Raw genomic sequence first — 17,235 nt, 5'->3', positions numbered from 1 at the left:
CTAGGGATAACAAGTGCCTTTGATGAAACATTGAATACAGTGTTTAGCAGTCATACTAAAGAAGCGATTGACCAAAGTGCCAACACCAATCCCTCCAAAATGGCCCAAACATTCCAATATTCATTTTAAATAGCTTAGACTCCATAATAAAGCCTCTCAACTTTGTAGTTGAGAGCTGTTCAGGTGCAAGGGGATCATACTCGTGTAAGAGAATGCCACTCCTTGGAGTGAGGCAGTGTGCCACAAATCGCCCAATAAGAAAATTTTGTTCTCCCCTAACTTGCGACATTGATAGTGAGGCAGCTCGACAACACAAAACCCTAAACCTGCCAACTCTAGTGGGATGACAGGGCAAACCTCCTCTACTGCCTTGCCAGTGCCAACAACAAACTAGACCTACAACAACCTTCCAGTCTGACCAAATGCTCTTGAATATGAGTGAATCCAACACGATTTTCTCATCCTTGTGAGGGTTGCATGGGTTTCAATGGATGTGGCTCTTGCATGGTTGGAATCCTTTTTCTTTGCTTCAGGTGTTGTGGTTAGTGCTCACAAAACAAATTTTTGATTGATTGGGATAAATAGTGTGTTTTCATTAGATAGAAAATTGAACTTGACCAAGTGTCATTTGTGAGAGTTAGATATAATGATAAATGTATATACTATAAACAAGTTGCTAATTAAGTTAATACACATAATTGTTTACAATCTTTTTTTTTTTTTTGACCTTGGGCCTCAACATTTTAGAGCCGTTTTTCATTTTTGTTTCACTTGGCCCATGCTGTTTTCCTTCTTTTCATGTCTTTTGTATCTTTCTTGTTTGAATAACATTTTAGTAGCTAGTGGTGCTTTAGAGACTCATAGTTTTGTGGCCACCAATTGTACGCTCTAGTTCCAGACCTATTCCTTGGTCTTCTGTGGACAGAATATTCAAAACTGACCGGGTCAAATCAGTAACCGGTCAAACTGGCCAGTTCATTAGCTGGCATGGTTGAACCAGTGATTAAACCTGGTTAGATGTCTTGGAGGGCTAGGGTTTTCTTCAAACCGGCCATATACCGTCTAGTTTATGATGAAACCGACTGATTTTTCCATAAATCGACAAGTTCATTACCAGCTTGGTCGCGAACCTTGTGGGACATGTTTTTTGGCAATTGTGAGTGGTTTTGAGGCAAACTAGGGGCTATTCCCCTCCAAAAACAACATCTCCAAGCCTTTAAAAGCACGCCTGCCCTCTCATCTGCCTCACACATCTCAACCCTAGCAATGCTGGAAATCAATGATAATGTTTAATTCTTAAAGTAAAAGTGACATTTTCTTTCTCTTTCATTTTCATCTTTTTATTTAAATTTTTAACATTACCATGAAATGACTCAGGATGTTTGAAAGTGGTTTCGACCTCATTGGATTTCATATGGAGAAACTAGAATTTTAGATCTCACTCAAAATCCAACAGACTTAATGGTTTTCAGGATTTCAAGATTTGGGGGATTGCAATGCTTCCATTTGATTCTGTCATGCGTGAGGGTATGAGAATGGCATTTGATCAAGAGCGTGATGCCCTTTAGGTACCTTGATGTTGGTGGCATTGATTGTTGAACTTCGTTGTTGTTGGTCGTATTGATTGTTGAACTCCTCTACCATGACCTTAACAAAATGTACCCTTCACTCAAGAGAAAATAATTGGTTAGGCATGCTAAGCTTTTTCTACCATATTATAAGGTTGAGGAGATGAACCCTTTACTCAAATCAAAATCATTGGTTAGGCATGTTAAACTTTTACAATTTCTACCATATACGTCCTAAGGCTCTCTGATGAAGGGGCTTTGAACCCTGGACCTGCAACTACATCAATCATAGCTTGCCAATAAGGACTTCTGGCACAGTGGAAAGGTATGTTAGAATAGTACCAAAAGTTAACAATGGCTTTCCTTGCCTGACTATGGATATTTTTTTTCCAACCAATGGCATCCAAGGTAGGTTGGGAACCGGGTTTTGTGCGGGGAGCCAAAAAGGTGTTTATGTTTCCACCTCTAGTGTTGAATGCATGAGGATTCATTTGGCCTTGAGTTTGACTTGGACTTGGAGGCATGTGTGGGAAACTTGGGAACAACATTGAGGATTCAATAGAGGGAGATATCAAGGGGGTAGTGGAAGAAAAACCGTCAACTCCAGGAGTTTCTATTTCTTTTGTTTTTTGCTTTGCTTTCTTGGCATTATGCTCACTCAACATATCAATGGCCGAGGTTGCTTGGTGTTTGACAAAGACCTATATCATGGTCGGGTATTTGAGCAAGGTGGTACTTGAATCTATAAATGCTTCCACTACATTTCACTTTGCAAAATTTACAAAGGAGCTTGGGGTCTCCAGGATTCTTGTCACAATAAGCCCAAGCAAAGTCATTCTTGCTCGGCATTGTTGTTGTTTTGGACTTGTTTTTAAATTGTGGATTCTATTAAGATTTGTAGGTGTGCCTTCTGTTTAATTTGGCTCCTGTAAAAGACAATAAAAAATTAAAATTAAAAATGCCATATATGTTTGAACTTTGAAGTTTGAAATTTGTATTATGTACCTAATCTAACTAGTTAATTAAGGCAGGAATCATGCTAAATAACTGGAGGCGGCATATAGATTACGACAAGCTGGGCAACATATAGATTATTGTAAAAAACATTGGCAGTTTTAAACTGAATAGTCATGCAAAAATGCATTTTTTCATAAATGGTTATCTCAAACTATGGTAACTATAGGAGTAGATGTAGATGCACCGTGCACTAGCTCCAAAATTCTTCACTGTAAACTAAAATAAAATGTTCCATGTGCACTTATGCAGCTGAAAATTCCATCATAAACTAAGAAATATTATACATATATTATTTCCTACAAATTCTATTGTACTAAATAGTAAAAATGAACACACTCATTTCCTAGAAAAGGAAATGCCAAATCTTACTCATCAATAACAATTCCATATTTAACTTGTTTGGACTTTGGAGACATGAACATTCAAACAACTTTCATTTATGATTTCCCGTAAGCATTGAGAGGACAAAACTTGTTGAGGTTGCCCATTTTTTTGGCAAACTTCCATTTTTAGAGGTATTTAAGTTAGAACAATTGCCTAACTTTTTTGATTCCCTGATAGCAAGAGAGATTTAAAAGTTGGAACACGTCTAGAAGATCGGCTCATGGGTTGTGCTAGAGGGTTCGTTTTTGTGGTTTTCTCAGACCCCTCAATGGTCGACATAGCTCTTCAAGAAAAACACACCGTGTGGGAAACTTGGGAACAACATTGAGGATTCAACAGAGGGAGATGACAAGGGGGTAGTGGAAGAAAAATTGTCAACTCCAGGAGTTCCTATTTCCTTTTTTTTTGCTTTGCTTTCTTGGCATTATGCTGACTCAACATATCAATGGCCAAGGTTGCTTGGTGTTTGACATTTTCGTCAACGTCTCTGTAGAGACCTATATCATGGCTGGGTATCTGTGCAAGGTGGTACTTGAATCTATAAATGCTTCCACTACATTTCGTTTTACAAAATTTACAAAGGAGCTTGGGGTCTCCAGGAATCTTGTCACAATAAGCGCAAGCAAAGTCCTTCTCCCTCGGCATTGTTGTTGTTTTGGACTTTTGTTTAAATTGTGGCTCTTATTAAGATTTGTAGGTGCGCCTTTTGTTTAATTTGGCTCCAGTGAAAGACAATAAAAAATTAAAATTAAAAATGCCATATATGTTTGAACTTTGAAGTTTGAAATTTGTATTATGTACCTAATCTAACTAGTTAATTAAGGCAAGAATCATGCTAAATAACTGGAGGCAACATATAGATTATGGCAAGCTGGGCAGCATGTAGATTGTTGTAAAAAAAAATGGCAGTTTTAAACAAAATAGTCATGCAAAAATGCATTTTTTCATAAATGGTTATCTCAAACTATGGTAACTATAGGAGTAGATGCACCGTGCACTAGCTCCAAAATTCTTCACTGTAAAATAAAACAAAATGTTCCATGGTGCACTTATGTAGCTGGAAATTCCATCATAAACTAAGAAATATTATACATATATTATTTCCTACAAATTGTCAAATTCTATTGTACTAAATAGTAAAAATGAACACCCTCATTTCCTAGAAAAGGAAATGCCAAATCTTACTCATCATTAACAATTCCAGATTTAACTTGTTTGGACTTTGGAGACATGAACATTCAAACAACTTTCGTTTATGATTTCCCATAAGCATTGAGAGGACAAAACTTGTTGAGGTTGCCCATTTTTTTGGCAAACTTCCATTTTCAGAGGTATTTAAGTTAGAACAATTGCCTAACTGTTTTGATTCCCTGATAGCAAGAGAGATTTAAAAGTTGGAACACGTCTAGAAGATCGGCTCATAGGTTGTGCTAGAGGGTTCGGTTTTGTGGTTTTCTCAGACCCCTCGATGGTTGACATAGCGCTTCAAGAAAAGCACACCATTGATGACAGAGCAAGGACACTGATTTATCAATCAAAATTGGCTTTTGTGATGGTTGTGGGAGTATGGAGCACAGAAGGTGGGAACTCAAATTATAATGGATTTTGATTATTTCAATATCAATAAACAACAGGTGCCAAAGCATGTTTACTTCAAAGAGAAAAGTCTTGGTCGCTATTCCTTACCAGTCGCTCGTCATTTGTTTGTCACGTCTCGCCATCTTTGTGAAATCTGCTTATCGTGGAAAACTGAAAATGAAATTAGGAAGCGGCTTAACATTTTAGAATGCGGTTGCTGTGAACCCTACCTTGAAATCTTAACTTGATAATCGCCAAAAAATAGGGAAACTCACCAGAAGTTGATTCAATCACCGACTCGTGAGTCAAACTCGTATTGACCACGAGTCAAACTCGGTCAACGCAAGTTTGACTTGCAGAGTTTTGACTCGAGACTTTTGGAGGTCGAGCAGATTCATACTCGCGAGTAATCACAGTCACTCGACAATTCCTATTACATTGATTCATACCCATGTGGAAGAGGTTTGAGTTCCATTCCTCTTGTTGATGTTTCTACATCACAAGTCTATTATGCAAGCTATTGAGTATCTTATGGTCACATTACATTCATTATCCCCTGGGGTACTTCCTTAAGTACCCTATTCTATCCTCCTTAGGTACATCATAGTTTTAGAGTTGTTTTTCACTCATGCTTCACTTGGTCCATGCTCTTTTCTTTATTTTGGTGTCTTTTGTATCTTTCTTGCTTGGATAACAGTTTAGCAGTTAGTGATGTTGTAGAGATTCGTGGTTTTGTGGCCACCAATTATACTCTCTCGTTCCATTCACCTATTCCTTGGTCTTATGTGGATATTAATAAAATTTCATATCTTATCTTATATTAGATGCTTCGAAATATAGGATCCACATAAAGAGCAGAATGCTTGGAGACCTAATTTCAAATAAATAACAAAACTAATGATAGTTGGTATCTTGCTAAAGACTCTGGTTTGGTCTTTTGGGTAAGGATCCATATCCATGTGGAAGAGGTTTGAGTTCCATTCCTCTTGTTCATGTTTCTACATTGCAACAAGTCTATTATGCAAGCTATTGGAGTTATGACAAAATGTTGAAGATCCTATTGTGATATTTTGGTTAAGTATTGATGGACCATGTTATCACTTGTCGCCTACACTTACCTACAGGTTAGTGATAAAAGCCTTCAACCCCGCAAGGTGTGGTTGGTGGCAGGGAACTCAGAAAAGGGTTTGTCACATTAAATCCCTTCTCTCTCCATTTAAGCTATCTCCTAGGTTAGCTATTGGGGAAGAGGGGGGGGTTGGTCCCTAAATGGAAAACTAAGTTAAAAGAAATGTGAGGTTCTAGGAGAGATGTTAAAGTGAAAGTGGATTACTTTTAAGAATTATGAGCAAAATATGATATGAGTAATAAAAATCATTAACATAATAAAACCACAAAACCAACGCCTTAACATAAATTGCTCAATAGAAATGTAAAATGCTTTTGCTCAAAACAAAAGTAGTATGCTTCCAATAATGAAAGCAAAGCAATCTTGAAATGGAAACAAAAGATGTTAGCACAAAATGCAAAGCACACAAAACAAATTGATGAATCAAAGCATGTGAAGTTATTTTACTAAAATACTCACAATTAGTGATATAAATATAAACAAGATGATAGAAAGACTTGAAGGTTAAACCAACATGCAATTAGCCTTGCAACATGAAATAAGAGTATTTCAAAATGAAATGAGACTCATCAACCATTCATGAACATGATGATCATTAAACATGAAATGGAGCTTGTTAAAGTAAACAATGTTCCAAGTACAAGAAAATTAATTTGTTGCAAAGGAGATTACAATACTTGCATGAACGGAAATGCTTTTTGAAAATAGGAAATGACGTTGCATGTGAGACTCTAAACCATCAAGAAAGCAAAAATTTGAAACTTTCAAGTAAGGTAAATGTGATAAAAAAATGTTCTTGGTTTATTTTATTAGTTAGTTCTAAAGCAAAATTGCAATTGAACTCTTATATCCTCATGCCGCATCTTCGCCCAATGATATGGATCTCACAGTGAGGAGTCAATAGAGGAGTAGAGGGTCCATAAGATGTCTACTTCAACCAACTTATGTTGGAGGTAAAATTTTAATGAGGCTTGGGGCCCTCTTATACTAGAATGCCTAGATGAGAGTGCAAATTGTATTAATTCCCCAATTAAAATATACTTACATGCAAATGTTTCATCAATGGAAAATGAGATAGCTTGTAAAACTTTGAGAATTTAGCATGTAAATGAACTCATGTGTGCTTGCATGGAAAATAAACAAATGAAGTAGATTGTATTAAAACTACGATTGTTCCAATTAAATTGCTTCAAAAGTTACCAATGTGTATAATAAAAAAAATGAAGCATGTACTTGAAGGAATAATCAAAACTTGCCACAATTCTGAATATTTGCACATAAGATAAAATTTAATCAAAATTTACAAGTTGAAACTTATGCATGTGAGAGATTTAAATTTAGGAAAAATTGCATGTGGATTGGAATGAGCTAATTGTTAAGCATAAAGTGTTTAGAAGTTAAGAAAACTAGAAGCAAAAAATCTGTCAAACCATAAGAATTCCCTCTTCAAATGAGGAAGGGAGATGCCATGGGAAAAATCCTAAGCTCCCTCAAAACATAAATTTTTATTTTATTAGTTCTTGAGATGGGTTAAAATGCCTCTAAAGGGTTGCCCACAATATGAGAGAGATTTTTACAAAGTGCAGAAATTTAACAAGGCTAGACTTTCTCTCAAGAATATACAACAACAAGGTCAAAAGATCCTTCAAAAGATAGTTATAAAGCTCAATAAAGCCCACGACCTAAATGAACTCGCAGCTTCCCTCGAAATGCTCACGGCCTCCTTTGAAAAAACCGATCCTTGAAAGGAGTGAGGGGGTCCTGCATGCACACAAGTAGTTTTGTAATGTCTCTCCTCAAAGCTCTTTGTTGTCCAATGCTTCAAGCTTATGGGCTGCAAGATGAAAACCAAGAATTAGTTGAAAATAAATCAAAACAAACAAACTAGAATACAAATTTAATGTAAAAAAATACTAGTTCAAGTATTGAGAATAAACCCCCATACTTGCCTAGTTTTGATGATAGCTCTTGAATAACAAATATGACTTTGAAAAAAACTAGAATCAAATAATTATTTAAATGATGATCAAGTAATTATAGAGTAAAGAAACTCCCTTTTGCTTCGTTGGATGGAAGACTTTGGAGTGGACGATGACAAAGTCTTGGATTGCTATGGCTCCAGGAGTTGGTTGATTTCGTGAAGATTTCCCCCACTTCCGAATGGATTGCTGCACACAATGAAAATATTTCCTACACACTTGAAAGAGAAATTAGTTTATACATGGATTAGAGCAATATAATAAACATGATAACCCAACATTCCTTCGAAAATGACTTAGAAAGCTTATTCCTAGAATATTATTCTAAATCAATGGGTGTGCAAGATAGCTTGTACACACCAATCCAAATAAGATGGAAAAATATAATCTAATACCCATTCAATATGCAAAAGGAAATGAACATAAAAGCAATAGCATGAAAAAAGTCACAGCGCCAAGAGAACATAAGCTATGTATTTCCAAAGTTTTGATTATATTAAAAATATGCAAGTACAAACAGACAGAGTCTCCTCAAGTCTAATAACTCATAACATGATACAACATGAGACACAAAGGCTCATTTAAATAGAACTATGGGAGCCAATCCCAATGAAAGATCAAATGACAAGTGTAGTAATGGTGACTGCCCCATGTGTTTCCAAACTGCTGGTTGTTGATTTGGGGTAGCATCGGATGTGTTCTAGCCACGAAATTTGGTGGAGAGGCTAAGACACATGAATTCTCCAATACCCAGAAAGAGTTTGGGCAGATTCTAAACAGTTTGGGATATATTAAAATAATTAATATTTTTAATGGAGTCCCTATGTCTAAACTTAGGAAAAATAAAATATTAATGTGAATTAATATAAAATTGTGTTAGAATGGTTCAAAAGTCATGGATCAAGCCAGATTTAATCTTAGTCGTTGATTAGGGATTTAATCTCGGTCGTTGATTTGTCAACGAGAAAAGTATAAGAGGAGGCTTGAGGGTCACTTGGAGAACACACTAAGAGATCAAGATTTCAACTTTTTAGGGCTGTGTTTGCTGAGAAAGTTGAGAGAGTGATTAGGAGTTGCAACTGAGGGGCAGTGAATACTGATGCAGAGGGCAGAAGCGGGAATTGTTGGTGACTGTCGGAACAACAGAGAAAGCTGACGTAGAGGGCAGAAGTTGAAATAGCCGGGAAAGTTGACGCAGAGGGCAGAAGCCGGAACAACCGGGAAAGTTGACGTAGAGGGCAAAAGCCGGAACAACTGGAACAGCCGGGAAAGCTGACGCAGAGGGCAGAAGTTGGAACTGCTGGGAACAGTTGGGAACTGCCGGGAAAGCTGACGCAAAGGACAGAAGCTGGAATTGTCGAGATTTTTCTCTGTTGGGTGAGCCGGATTTGGCACCCAGATTGTATTCTGAAACTGCTTAATAAATCAAACCCTTAGATAGTTGCACCGGTTTTCCGGCATTGGGGTTTTCTGGGGACATTAGTCAAAAAACAATGGTGTCACTTGTGTGCTTGTTTCTATTTCCTTCAGTTGATGATCTGTAATGTGTTGAGCATGTACTTGTATTTATTTCCAATATTTACATGGTAAATAACTTGTTAATTAACATAACAAGTAGGTAGGAATAAATCAATAAAGTGCATGAAGGGTTTCTAACGTGTCAGACTTAGAAATTCCAACATGGTATTGGAGCGTGGTTGTAGATCACAGGAGAATTGAGGACATCAGCCGAGTAGAGCAGCAGCAACAGAAAACAGTTGTCCCAAGTGACAAAAGTTGTTCCTAGCAAAGTAGCAGCAAGGAAGGGGTGATGCAGTGCCTGCGTCATCAAGACTAAGCCAAGAAGAGGTAGCGCAGAGGCTGAGGGAGGCAAAGGCAGGCTCATGCAGAGGCCAGGAGGGCTGACGCAGTTGGCTGAGGAGGTTGATTTGCTGGGGCTGGGATTGCGCAGAGCCTAGGAGCTCTAACCTTTAGTTTGCTAGGGTTTAGGAGGCTGTGGGTAAGTTGCAGAGTGGAGTTGGTGGGGTACTGCAGTCAGAACAACACCTAACTGGGCAAGGCCAAGGTAGAGGGAGTTGTTGCCGAGGCGGATTTCTAGCCAAGGAATCCAGATCAGTGTTGCAGTTTCACAGACGATTGGAGAGGGGCATTTCGACATTGGTAGAAGGATTTCTAGGAGGGAAGTCGAGCCTTAGAGGGAGTCACATCGAGAACTTCCAGGAGGGAAGTTGAAGAGCAACAGAATGGCACTACACGGAGTAAGAGACCAGGACAGACTGGACGGAGCCTCAAACTTTGTAGTATGGAAGGACATAATCTTATCCGTACTTGACAAAAATCGTGACAAGCGCTTCGCCTTAAAGACGATAGCAGTCCCAATTGACCCAGCTGACAATGACAGGTATGAAGAAGTAATGGCGAGAGCCAAGAGTATCATTTTTGATGGGGTCAAGGATCATATAGTACCACATATTGCTGAGAAGAATACGGCACGGGAGATGTGGGAGGCCTTGACCAAGTTGTATCAGCATACTTCCTTGCAGAGGAAGATGCTCCTAGAAAATCAGCTGCTTTCATACCAGATACAAAAGGGAGAACGGATTGACACCTTCCTCGGTCGATTGAAGGAGATTCGAGATCAATGACTTCCATAGGGGCCACACCAGATCCAGCGTTGATGGTGAGAACAACCTTGAATGCAATCTCAGAAGACTGGGAGGTGTTTGTCTAGAGCATACTGGGCAGGGCGACCCTTCCAGATTGGGAGGAAATGTGGGCGGCTCTTCGCTAAGAAGAGATCAGGAGGGTGACCAAGACAGGAAGCAGCAACAAGGGGATCATAATCAAGGAGGAGGAGGTGGATGTTGCCCTAGCATCTGAGGGTAAGCAAGAAAAGCAGAAGAAGAAGGACCTCTCCAAGGTCATGCTTCCACTGTGGGGAGTTGGGTCATTATGCGACCCAGTGTCCGAGGAAGAAGAGCAAGGGAGAGGCTTTCGAGACTAAGGCAGCGTTAGCAAAGGGCAAAGAAGGAAGTGGAGACAGACGATGACTGTGCCATGAGTGCACACACACCACTTGAGTGAAAGTGGGGAGACATCGAGCTGTAGTTAGGAGGACTACAAAAGATGAGGGGCAGGATCCTCGAGGTACCCAACCTCTTGGATTATACCTGGCTACGAGAGCCCCGAAGAGGAGTAGCAGGACTGGCGGATGTCAGTAGAGACGGATGCGAATGGAGCGACAGAGGGAGCTATAGTGCATGATTCCTAGGACAGTGCGAGGCTAGCAGGTTGCAACAGTGCGAGAGGCACGGGAGTGTTGCACCAGTGCATGATGGCATAGGGAGGTGTGCAATGGTGCGAGATGCACAAAGTTGTTGCAGCAGCGTAGAGGTCAGAGAGGGAGCACTTGTCAGTGACATAGGGAGCTTCAACATCAGGAGTGTTTCTAGCTTGACAGTGATGTCAGAGTTGGGAGATCAATTACATACTTCTCAGTAATTGAGTTGCAGTGCAACAGTTAGCAGTGGGGGTACTATGGGTAGCACGATGCAACATGATGAGAGGGGATGCAGTGCAGACGCAACAGTGGCAGTGGCAGGGCCATGGGCAACAACATGGATGTAGAGGGAGCTGTCGTACAGATGCAACAGTGGCAGTGGCAGAGCCATGGGTGGCTGTACAAGATGCAGCAGTACAGATGATGGGTAGCAGGCCTAGCATCAGGGACTAATGCAGGATGATCAGAGTAATACTCAGTAAGGAGTATTGCTAGAACACAGTCCTCACTAAGAGGGAGTGTTGATTTGGGGTAGCATCGGATGTGCTCCAGGCACGAAATTTGGTGGAGAGACTAAGGCACATGAGATTTCCAATACCCAGAAAGGGTTTGGGCAGATTTTAAACAGTTTGGGAGATATTAAAATAATTAATATTTTCAATGGAGTCCCTAAGTTAAACTTAGGGAAAATAAAATATTAATGTGAATTAATATAAAACAGTGTTAGAATGATCCAAAAGTCATGGATCAAGCCAGATCTAATTTTAGCTGTTGATTAGGGACTTAATCTCGGCCGTTGATTTGTCAACGAGAAAAGTATAAGAGGAGGCTTGAGGGTCACTTGGAGAACACACCAAGAGATCAAGATTTCGACTTTCTGGCGCTGGGTTTGCTGAGAAAGTTGAGAGAGTGATCAGGAGTTGCAGCTAAGGGGCAGTGAATACTGACGCAGAGGGCAGAAGCTAGAATTGCTGGGAACAACTGGAACTGTTGGGAAAGCTAACGCAAAGGGCAGAAGCCAAAACTGCCAGGAACAACTGGAATTGCTGGAACAGCGGGGAAAGCTGACGCAGAGTGTTATAGATCTAACCCAGAAATATATGATAAAAGAAATAAACCCAAGAAATAACAAGATCTGATTATAGATGAAAATGTTTCTCTTTATTAATATCAAAACCTTTAGGGTAGGGCAACACCATACATTCACTCCTTAAGGAAGGAGAACACTCCACAAGCCATATGCTTGTTCATACAATATTCCTTGACACCTCTCAATGTGGAGTCTCTAGTCTCTATATACGCCTTATACACACAATACCATCGGTCATTACCATGGTTCCCTCAATACCATCTATCTAATACCATGGGCCCATTACATTATTACTAACTACTTGTGGTCCTTTACATGATACTGGTTAACCACCTTATTTATTACTGTGGCCCATCCCATTATTACATTATTCCCTTAGGCACCTCCCTTTGTACCCCATATTATCCCCCCTAGGTATATAACATAGAGGGCAGAAGCCAGAACTGCTGTGAACAACCGGAATTGTTGGGAATTGCCAGAACAGTTGGAACTATCAGGAACAGTTGGAACTGCCGGGAACAGCCGGAACTGCCGGGAACAACCGGAATTGCCGGAACAGCCAGGAAAGCTGACGCAGAGGGCAGAAGTCGAAGTTGCCAAGATTTTTCTCTGTTGGGTGAGCTGTGTTTGGCACCCAGATTGTATTCTGAAATTGGTTAATAAATCAAACCTTCAAATAACTGCATTGGTGTTCCCGCATTGGGTTTTTTCGAGGACATTAGTCCAAAAACAACGGTGTCACTTGTGTGCTTGTTTCTATTTCCTTTAGTTGATGATCTGTAATGTGTTGAGCATGTACTTGTGTTTATTTCCAGTATTTACATGGTAAATAACTTGTTAATTAACAGAACAAGTAGGTAGGAATAAATCAGTAAAGTGCATGAAGGGTTTCTAACTTGCCAGACTTAGAAATTCCAACACTGGTGTGAATTCCTTGCTGGCTGGTACGTACTTCACTTGAGGATCAACGTGCTAGTTCAACTGCTGGTCAAGTGTAGACTTAACTGAAGAGTGTGGTAGACAAACTCCCTAAAAAATATGTGTTGGCTGCCACCACAAAGAACATATATCCTTTTCCCGTGCACAAATCTCTTGAGGCTGCCATGTGTAATCGAGTGGGTAAGAAGGGGAGACACTCCCAATGAATCTTCAACAAAGAACTATGCTTTGCCACCACTAACAAACTGTTGTTCATACTCTTTGTAGACTGCTGTGTGACTGCGTGAAAGCTGACCAGTCTGATTTTTTTTAATTGGCTAGCACTGTTTAGTGGGGGACAAAGTCTGACAAATGCTGGTTGAGTGGAGTTTTTAGTGGACAACATATAATATGAATCTCAAATGTCTCCCACGCACCTTTAACAAATCCTTTCCAAATCTGCATATATACCGTTGACCACTGCGTTAAAAATTTGACTGGGCCAGCGTGTAATCGGATTTGGCATATGCGTATTTGCTTTTGGTTGAGTTATGCATATACAATGAAGTGAGGTGGGGTCCACTCCCCATTCACTCACTTTTCCTTTGCACTTAATTTCCAACGTATGATTGCACTTTTTTTCTAATGTATTGAATTGAGACTTTAGCCATACGTGACATTTCATAAACTTTACATGATGCCTTTGACCCCCTTTTGACCACTTTTTGATTTGCTTTGACTTTGAGTTGTGGTTCATGTCGTGGGCCCCACATGGATGCCACACCATCTTTGACCTTAATCTGAATTTTCCTTGTCAAAATTTGACTTATTTTGACTTCGGAAAAATTTCTAAATTTTTCCAATTATTCAATTTTTGAATTTTTTCCTCATTTTTGCCATTGACATTAGAAAAATTGGCTTTTGAGGGATGATAAGTCGTTTTTTGACACTCGAAGTGGGTCCTAGGATAACGCTGGGCTTTTGAGGATGAATTTCGAGTAGTCACACGTTCTAGACATTTCCGAAGATCACTTATTTATATCATTACATAGAAATTAATTAAAAAATCCCGTTTTGCGGGAAATTTTTAATTATTAAAAAATCCTACTTAGACCTAGTCAAATTCCCTGAAATTTCAGAGATGACTCTGCGTTACTATGCATCATTCTACGTCAGCCTGCGTGATGACTGCGTCCCCAGTGGTGTTGTATGCCTGCTCTTCCCTTTGTGCTATCTCTCGATAGCTCTGCGTCACCTCCTCCTCAGTCATTGACTCATGCTGATGCCCTCCTCTTCCTCCACCTTGCAACTCTCCCTTTGAAATCGATCTCCTTCTCTTTGAGAATCGATTTCCCTTGGGGTACTGGGTATCTGCCTAGTGTGTCTTCAAATAACTCTCAAGTCTTCTCTTATACTTTTCCTGTTGATAAATCAATGGCTGAGATTAAGTCTCTAATCAACGGCTAAGATTAAAACAGACTTGATCCTCGTCTCTTAGAAGCTTTTCACCCATATCTTTATTAATACCCATTAATATTTTTATTTTCCCAAGTTTAGACTTAGGAACCCATTAAAAATATTAATTATTTTAATAACTCCTCATCTTGGTGGAATTTCTCCAAACGATTTATGGGTCTTGGAGATCTCATATGTTCTAGCCCCTCCACAAAATTTTGGAGCTAGAGCACATCCGATGCCATCCAAAATCAACAGATTGATCATGTTGATCAATGATATGTAGTAGGCCAAAAGTTTTTTTGGATTGTAGAGGCCATTTAGAGCCTCATTGATTATGTATTTTGTTTCTGATATGTACTGCACTCAGTGACATTTTGATATATTCACCCTTGTATGGTATATACATGAGTAGATTTTGCATATTTTGTCTCTAATGTTATAGATATTTATAGTATATTTTTCATTAAAATTTAATATTTATGTATCTTTTGTAAGCCAAATCATAAAATTCAAACTGGTCTGATTTTGGGCTGAGTTTGGGTCAGTCCTAGTTGACCCTTGTTCAATTTTGAAGCCGAGTCCAAGTTTTAAAACATTGGTGGTGAGTAACACAAATAATTATTTATGATGATGCTGATGTATTCCATGGTTAGGGTTTCACTAGATTCATTTCATGCTTGCCCAAATTAGATCTTGTGGACTGTCTCCGGATATGGGGGAGTTTACACATGGATGACTAAATTTACAAGCTCAAAGAAGTAATGCGAAACCATCTGACATGGATATAATATGTGTTGTGCTCTTGTGTCGGATTTTTCTCTTATCAAATTGACATTGAGGATCATAAATAATTCCCTACTAGAAGCAGGTGGACAAGGGTAATTACTATCAACCAGGAACAAGAAACAATCAGCCTTGCACGCATGTAGGAATGATTCATTGCATTGGACAATGGCTAACTCAACTTGGAAGATTTTGTCATGCAAGATCCATGGGAAATAAAGAAATTGCTAGTCATGTCCTGTAGGCTGTAGATGATCCCTGTATGAATTAACAAGAAAACATCAGGCCATCAATCCAGAGGTGAGCCTTTAGTTGATGATATTTATTAAGTAGCTTTGGAATCCCAGCAAAAGAATTAGGAATAATAGCGATGCAAGATGAAACAGGTCACACTTGATATAAGTTGGACTACTTTGACTCTGGTAATACCCTACCTTCATCAGCTGTTTCTCCTCGGGATTCTTTTCTTAATTGATTAACTGGACCGTGATTGTTAGTGTCCTTACTATGATTGATTATGCGTTAGGCATCACCATTGCCACATGAGCTTGTCATTGTCTGCTTTTGCTCCCCTGCAGACAATAAATTATTTCCTTTTTATATCTTTCTATTTTAGATGATGTAAGCAATAGTTTGTTTTAAAGAAAGGTGTCATTGAGTTCTTGGAGTAAGTCTAGATTAGTTATCATTTCCATTATCTTCATTTCTATATGTTTTTATTCCATGGGAAACCTCACAGGATCCCCCTCCTCCTCCTCGGAATATCTGGTAGGAGGGTAGTTCAACTGCCAGCTATGGCCTTGTTGGTGGCAACATGCCTTGGTTGGATGGTTCAAGCAATTGAGCTGATCCTTTGGAGTCTGGAGTCTGGACTATGTGTGTGTTTGTGTATACATATAGATGTAGATATAGATAGATAGATAGATATATCTATTGTTGGAAGAATGTCTAATAGAAACATCATATTGTGTACTTTCTAGGAATTCAAAGAAGCTCACAATATCCTATCCATGTGTTATGTTGAATGTTGATGTTGCAAGGAACAATACAAATGACCAGTATCAGGTAAAGCTGCCTCAACTATGATATTATTATGAGGGAGCTCATGTCTTGTATTGTTTTTCCCTTTTTATGATGTGCTTATTTTTCTTCATACAAATTGACTACCACTTTGTGGATTCAGACCTTGGATGATCCTGTCCAACGGACATACAACACAAGGAGTGAGTGTTCTATTGAGTTTGAAGTAGATGGACCATACAAGGTAATAGTTTGATACTAGATATAGTTACTCTAGTGTCCTAGTCTTTGTAAGCTGATTATTTCTAATTATTAATCCACTTTGTTGATGGAAAGCAGGCGATGATTCTGCCAGCCTCGAAGGAAGAAGGTGTTTTAATTAAGAAGCGTTATGCTGTTTTCAATGATGATGGAACACTAGCTGAGCTTAAAGGTTTTGAAATAAAGCGGCGAGGTGAATTGAAGCTTATCAAAGTTTTCCAGGTATCTATACCATTATTCTAATTGCAGCAAGGAAACCAAGAAAAAGGATGTGCTTTCTCAGCTTTATGAATACTTTATTGTCTTTTGAATTGAAATCTATTTTGGGAAAATGGTCTGTACATTTCCTGTAATGTGTTCAGATCATGTGTTCTTAATGCATTCCTTTACGTGTGCCTTGAATTCCTGTCTCTTGTGAAAGCCATTCATTTTGGTTGATAATCTTTTGAGCCATATTGGAAACATAAATTAAGTTTTGTTGCTATGGTCCATTGATCCTCTGGCTTGATGATATATAGCACGTCAAAGAGAATTACCACGAGGAAAGCACAAGTACTTTCTTGCCCAAAATTTTCATATTCCCTGATACCATGTATTTCTGCCATAGATGATGACTAGTCTAGCTTTCTGCTAGTCTTTGCCCCATTTTATCTGATCCCAGTTATGTAGACTGTGTAGGCCTTTATCGGGTACCACACCCCACATGGCTCTGCTTTATGAGTACAGCTCCAAAGTAGACAACCTTTTTTTGCCTCTTTTGCTGTTGTGAT

The 17,235-nt window shown here is 39.1% G+C and overlaps 1 protein-coding gene across 1 annotated transcript in view; it reads left to right on the top strand.

Moving 5' to 3' along the window:
• Positions 1-17,235, top strand: part of LOC149176428 (DNA polymerase epsilon catalytic subunit A-like) — a 125,097-nt gene that overhangs the window by 30,552 nt on the left and 77,310 nt on the right. Inside the window, 3 exon segments of the mRNA XM_089419910.1 lie at positions 16,165-16,249; positions 16,368-16,448; positions 16,544-16,687. Coding sequence (XP_089276036.1) covers positions 16,165-16,249; positions 16,368-16,448; positions 16,544-16,687 — 310 coding nt within the window.

Source organism: Pinus tabuliformis, chromosome 4_1 (assembly GCF_031772625.1).
Source record: "Pinus tabuliformis cultivar Carrire ecotype Pingquan chromosome 4_1, CPIR1, whole genome shotgun sequence".
In the NCBI taxonomy this organism is placed as follows: Eukaryota; Viridiplantae; Streptophyta; class Pinopsida; order Pinales; family Pinaceae; genus Pinus; species Pinus tabuliformis.
Note: the sequence above shows the minus strand (reverse complement) of the source record. Positions and strands in the feature narration are given on the sequence as shown.